Source organism: Vidua macroura, chromosome 13 (genome assembly GCF_024509145.1).
Source record: "Vidua macroura isolate BioBank_ID:100142 chromosome 13, ASM2450914v1, whole genome shotgun sequence".
Classification (NCBI taxonomy): Eukaryota; Metazoa; Chordata; class Aves; order Passeriformes; family Viduidae; genus Vidua; species Vidua macroura.
This window is the reverse complement of record NC_071583.1, coordinates 8,920,729-8,926,794: the sequence shown is the minus strand read 5'-3', so window position 1 is coordinate 8,926,794 and position 6,066 is coordinate 8,920,729. Positions and strand designations below refer to the sequence as shown.

At 53.1% G+C, this 6,066-nt stretch overlaps 1 protein-coding gene across 1 annotated transcript; it reads right to left on the bottom strand.

The window, feature by feature from the left end:
- FAM3D (FAM3 metabolism regulating signaling molecule D) lies at nucleotides 1–5,307 on the bottom strand. The gene is made up of 10 exons (XM_053989057.1): nucleotides 5,243–5,307; nucleotides 4,454–4,516; nucleotides 3,608–3,715; nucleotides 3,271–3,291; nucleotides 2,670–2,793; nucleotides 2,356–2,414; nucleotides 1,930–1,980; nucleotides 846–930; nucleotides 577–703; nucleotides 1–368 (listed from the first exon to the last, which is right to left on the bottom strand). The coding sequence occupies exons 2-10, from the start codon at nucleotides 4,464–4,466 to the stop codon at nucleotides 279–281; spliced, it is 678 nt and encodes a 225-aa protein (XP_053845032.1). The 5' UTR covers nucleotides 4,467–4,516; nucleotides 5,243–5,307; the 3' UTR covers nucleotides 1–278.
- Between the last annotated feature and the right edge of the window lie 759 nt (nucleotides 5,308–6,066).

Genomic DNA, 6,066 nt, shown 5'->3' with positions numbered 1-6,066 from the left:
TACAAAGTTTTTAGTTAAAAGATAGAAAAATATAATACCCCAAATTGACCCATAGATGAGGATGGCTTGGCTGCAGTCTGCCATGTGTCTGCTCAGCTCTGCAGGCACTTGTACAGCTCTTCTCCAAGCCCTGCACAGTTCCTGCTGTGAAACAGCCAGTTCTCATGAGCAGGCAGCAGCTGCTGGGCTGGCAGCAGAGAGGCTGCAGTCCCCACGACGGGGCTGGTGTCCCTCTGTGACTGGTGAAGCTGCCCTCCATGGCAGGCTGCAGTTTGATGCTAGTCCATCTTCCTGGGGGCACAGCCCTCCATCTCCAACAGCTCAGGCCAGCCCTCGTATTTATTTGTCTCTTCATCATTTTTAATGTGCTGCAGGAAAAAGAGAGAGAGATGAATAAGGAGGTTGGAACAGTGCAAGCTGGCAAGTTGGCAAAAGCTGCAGCTTGGTTTGGCGTGGGGGATAATGCCACTGGTCCTTGTCTTCTGCAGACAGGTGGGTGAAACGTAGCTCATAGCTCGGGAGGTGCTATGGAGAGGGTGGAGCCTGCAGAGCTCATGGCAGGGGAGGGCCATGTACCTTTTCAAAGGGGCTCTTGTTCATCAGCCCTTTTGCTCCCAAGAAGACCCAGTTGTCCCGGAAGCGCAGGTTGCCCACGTGGCTGCTGCCCAGCTCTCTGAAATATGCCCGTACTTTGTCATTCATCCTGAAAGAGGGTCAGAAGGTGTCACTGGGGTGCCAGGTGGGTGTCCCCTCTTTTACCCTCTCTGTTGGTGGCAGCAGCATGTCCAGCTCCCCCAGTTGTGTGTTTTGGGGGAGCCTGGTGTTGCTTCCATGGGCAAACTCACTTTGTGGCAGCATCATCGTAGCTTGCTGTCAGCACAAGGGTGCCATGCTTGATCCCCTGGAGGAAGGTTTGCAGCTTGGTAATGTCTGGGAGAGAAAAGCATTAGGGAGAGAAAAAAGGGATTTAGTAGGTACTTCTGCACGGGGGAGCCTCCTCTGGTTTGGTGGAAAATAACCTGGCTGTGCTGGTGCTAGCCAGGATTTGGGCGAATGGTGGGCTCCCAAATGATGCATTCCCCATCCTGTGTTCCCACCTGGGCTCTCCTGCGGTGCACAGGACTGATGTTCTCCTTTTGGAACAACTGCAGGGCAGAAATTCCTCCTAAGCTTTGCTTGCTAACTCTGAAATCCGGTTGTGTGAATTTACCTCCTAACACAAGAAATGAACCTGCCTGGCCACAGAGATGCTTTCCCTGCCATCGCGCTTCTGGCTGTATTGGGGGAATTACTCCTCATCCTGCATCTGTGGGATGCTTGAATCCAATGCCCCATCTAGCGGCACATGAGCTGACTGCTGCCTTCTTCCCAGTGCCTCTCCCACCGAGCATCTCGCTCGCGAATTTGGAAATCTCATTATATTGAGATTAAATCTCCTTAAAACTCCAGAGTTACCAAGAGTAGGTTGCAAACCCAAGGAATGATTGAGGGGGCCAGGTCTCCCTGAGCTCCTTCATTTATCCTGCTGCAAAAGACAGGGGAATGAGCAGCTGCTCAGCCACCACCAGTATGCAAAAACTGAGTTACAGGTTGCAAAGTATCAGGATTAGTGTAACTACCTGAGCTCAGAAAGTACATTTCTCAAGTCTCAAATGCCTTGGTTTATTCAGGTTAGTGAAATCATGTTTTCCAGGCTATTACATGCTTGTAAAAGGAGTGAGAAGCCAATCTTGGATGTGGAAGCATTGTGAGGAATCCACGCTTGATGGCCTCAGGGAAAGTTGGGCTTTTACCATCCAGACTGGGAAGTCTGGTCAAAGCCCACTTGACTTTACCATTAAATACATGGCAGAGAAGCAGCTGAAGCAGCCAGCAGGGCTGGTGTGAGCCCTGGCTGGAAGCACCAAGGAGCGGAGTGACTGTGCTTACCTCCAGAGTACATGTCGAAGGCATCGGTTTTCAGGAGCTGCCCAGTTGTTCCTGAAAGGTTAAAATTGAAAACAGAGCACAGTGAGTTTGCACTGGGGTGGCTCTGGGCTTTGCCTGGCCATGAGCCTGGGGCTCCTTGCAAAATGCTTTGCTCTTCCCTCAGTGTGTTGTAACTGCTGCGATGGTCACTGTGCTGCTTGGAGGAGTTTGTGGAGCTGGTTGTGCACAGCCCAGGTGGGTTGGTTCCCTTCTCACTGGCAGTGCTTGCAGCCATAACTGTGGCTGTGCTCCCCATGCAACACCACATGGATGTGCTTTTGGCTCAGCCACAGTGCCTGGGATGGGGTTTTCAGTGGCCTGTGCTTTCCTGGGGAAGGAAGGACCCCTGGCAGTGGGGAGAAGGGGGTCAGTGCCTGTCTGACTCACCATTCACCAGTGCAATGTTCAGGCCTCTGCCAATGTTGTTTTTCACGCTGCTCATGAGGCTGGAAAGGAAAGCAGAGAGCACCAGTGAGTGCAGGGATGCTCTGGAGATGCTGATGCCAGTGAAACGGTGGTGGGGTGAAGTGGCTGTAGATGGCAAAATAACCAGAAGTGGTAGCAAAGAAATATAATTAATTTTTTTTTTTTTAACCAAAAATACTCTGTGATGGCCATTGATGTGCTTGGCAGAGACCAAACTTGCCCTCTTGGAGGCCAGGCCAGCCACGGCTGCCTTGTCCCTGCCATGTGCTGCTTACACCAAGTCTTCAAAGCAGATGGAGGGTCCCACCACATTTGCAGCACCACTGATGATCTTGAAGGCAAAATAATTCTGGGGGCAGCTCTTCTGGTTCCCGCACTTGTGCCGGGGCAGCCTCTCACCTGTGAGGGAGGAGTGGAGCTGAAAGTCCTGGCTTTGTCCCCATGGGGAGACACTGGCCGTGTCCCCGAGGGGCTGAGCGGGGCTGGGCAGGGATACAGTGGCCCACTAAGGGGGCAACACTTGGGGCTTCTTCCATGAAGGAGGCTTGTCCTGGAGCTGGGACCAGCTTCTTGTTTGAGGTTTATGGTGCCAAGGCCAGGTGCTGCTCCAGGTGTGACACATGGTGTGTGCCGGGAGCATTCGGAGCTGGTGTCCGAGGCAAGACCCTTGGGGCTTTTCTGCCCAGTTTCCCCATTCTTGGCCAAGGCAGGGGCCTGCCAAAGACCCCACTGCTGTGTGCAGTAGCAAAATCCCCTGTGTTTGGGAGAGGGGGATTTTTGCCTCGGGGAAGGGGCTCTTGAAGGAGATCCCAGGCTTCCACCATCCCCCTGAAGCCTGTAGTGGAGTTGTGTGATGAAGTCGAGAGCAATACTCACTGCTGGGCTTCTTCGTGGCACCTGTGGGTATCAAGCAGGAGGATTAGACACCCTGGAGAGCTGCTGGCTCTTCCCCAAGCCAGGAGCAGCTGTTCAGGCACCTGCTCAGCTCTCTAAAACTGCTTCCCATGGTTGCAGGCATTCCTGGACCCACCCACTCCAGTGCAGCTTCCCACCACACCACACTGTCCCGTCCTGCCCTAGTGGTCAGAGCTGGTGGCTAAAGCCTCGGCCAGAGACCGCAATTACAAGTGGTCAGGGCAGCTATACCCGGCTCTGGGGGCTGGCTCGCAATGGAACCTCTCCCACCCTCCCTCTGGAGCCCTTGGTGCCTCACCGAGCCAGCTGCGCAGGCTGATGGCTTTCCAGCTGTGCTGGAAGTACGTCTGCATGAGGAACCACGAGCCCAGCAGGGTGACGAGCAGCACCACGGACCGGATCACACCTGCAGGGGGGGAGAGGGGCGGGCTGAGAGCAGCAGCTGCAGCACGGGGCGGGCACCGGATCATCCCTCTGGTTTACCGGGATTTGTGTCCCCAGGACAGGGTGACAGCCAGTGCTTGCATGGTGCGGGAAGGCAGCTGACAATCCCTCACCCCCCAGATGGATTCTGATCTCTTAATTACTATCTCCAGAGTACGTGGTGATGCTCAGATAGGCATTAGTGCTCTGCTGGGAGGCACTATTCATATTTCTCTCTATGTTAAAGTAAATCTGATAATTACTCAGAAAGCTATGTAAATCCAAATATTTCTTATGTTCCCAGTGCTGGGAAGGCTGCTATCCCCCAATTAGTCACTAGCTACAGCCGAGCAGCTGCTGATACAACTGTGATTGGCATTTGGCTTTAAAGCAGCGCTCATCAGAGCAAAACGTTCCAGTCCTGCATGGAAAGAGAGCAGAAAAATGTACTTTTATTGCAGCTGAATGGCTCTTATGGAACCAGGAACGTCTCAATAGCCATCTCTTCCCAGTCACAGAAGGTTTCACTGGGAAAAATACAACAGGCTGAAATCGACACAAATCTTGTAAAAACCTGATGCTTATACAAAGGCCCTTTCCCATGTCCCTGGCAGGGGAAGGGCAGGGTTGCTGGGCTTGGAAGGCATCATGTAGATGAGAAGGAGGCATAAAGAACCAGTGAAAAACAGAGAGAGAAAAGTAAATATCTGTCCCTCCTTACTTGTTACCCGCATGGTGGTGGGCAGAGAGCACAGCTGGGAAGGACTGACAGTCACAGGTCACCCTGAGGAAAGAAGGCAATGCCTTAAAGAGTGCCTGTAAGCCACCAAAGCCAGGCAGATTCTAGATGAGAAGATAATTGCTATCTTCAGTCACATTTGCAATAGTGAGGACGTCATCAAAGATATACAAATTCTTACCACGCAGAAGGTCCCACCCTGATTAAGTCCTGGAGCAGGCTGCACAGCCCGAGCTCACTTCCCTTTGGAGCCTCAGAACCCTCCCTGTCTGCTGCCCCATGTGCTCCTCGTTCCTGGCCTGCTCTTGGTCATGGACCAGCCTTTTCTGTGCTGCTGATAGCAACGAGGTGGACACTTTCAATCGCAGCTCTGCTGCATTTTCTTCTGGGATGATGCAAGGTAGATTTCAAATATTAGGCATTGCAAAATGCTCTCTGAGGACAAGCTGTCATCTGGCTTTGCCCAGTCAGGGGAATCTCTGGGAACAAGCTTGTCTTCCTTAAAATCCAAAGGAGAAGGGAGGAAGGGCAGCACCACTGTGCTGAGGAGAGCAGCCAGCTTTGTGGACACCTGACTTAAACTCAGAAATATTTTCACCTGGCCAAATCCTGGCGTGTCTTCACCCCGTGGACAGGCAGTGGTTGTAATTTGGAGCATGAACTATTTCCTACCCGGGAGAGTCCATCTGCTGCCCTCTGCCACCCTGACTGATGGGACAGGCACTGCCACCCCACACGCTGGGCTCCCCCAGGGGCTGGGACCACTCCTACCTTTGAAATTCGGGGCTGCAGTCTGTTGAACCTCTGTCCTGGCAAGCACGCTGGAGCCCTGCGGCGAATTGTCACTTGTGAGATGGGTGCTGAGAGTTCACGAGCCTAATGTCAACTAAAGCAGTAATGTTTGACAGAAAATTTGTAAACGAGCTGTGTTGAGAGTTGCTTTTCCTGTTTGAAGGGTAAATAAGGAGCAGCGGGCTGTAGCAGGGCTGGGCTGAATGTTGATTTCAGGCTGCTGCGTCATGAGGAAGGAGAGAAGAGCTTTTCCTCCTGCCCAGCCCTGCTGTGGGTCCCCTCCCAGGGTTCGCTGTGTTATTGACCCTGGCCGCGGGGCAGCCCTGGGCTGGATGGAACATCAGTTTCAGCTGATGTTTCTGGAGCCTGGCACTTCTCCCTGTGAGACCCCTCTGCTGTCCCCACGCCTGCTGTGACACTGCAGCAAGGACAGTCTGCCAAAGCTGCTCCAGCACGGAGCTGCCAGCTTCCCATGGGAGACTGGCCCACCTGCATTTTAGGGGAAGCCTTGGGAGGGATTTGTGTCCCCCCATGTACCAAGACAATGTGTTTTTGTTCGTGTATCAGCAGAGCACAGCTTCCCATCAGCATCTCCCCTCTCTCTGCAGCTATTCCTCTCAGAGGAAGGTTGGCTGTGAGCAGGAATCTGTCCCCACGGGAGGTGGCAGGGGGGTCTGTGATGCCCAAAGCCCTTCCCCACACCCCAGCCCTCAGCACAGTTACTCTGAAATGGATTTTAAAGCTTGTGTCAGAGTTGGCAGAAGCAAGCCCATTTCACTGAGCTGGTATAAGATTCACAGACC

Coding starts and splice junctions, on each gene's coding strand:
- FAM3D (XM_053989057.1), bottom strand. Junction 3,292..3,607: donor CAGCCTGCGCAGCTGGCTCG/GTGAGGCACCAA, acceptor TGATACCCACAG/GTGCCACGAAGAAGCCCAGC. Junction 1,981..2,355: donor GAACATTGCACTGGTGAATG/GTGAGTCAGACA, acceptor TTAACCTTTCAG/GAACAACTGGGCAGCTCCTG.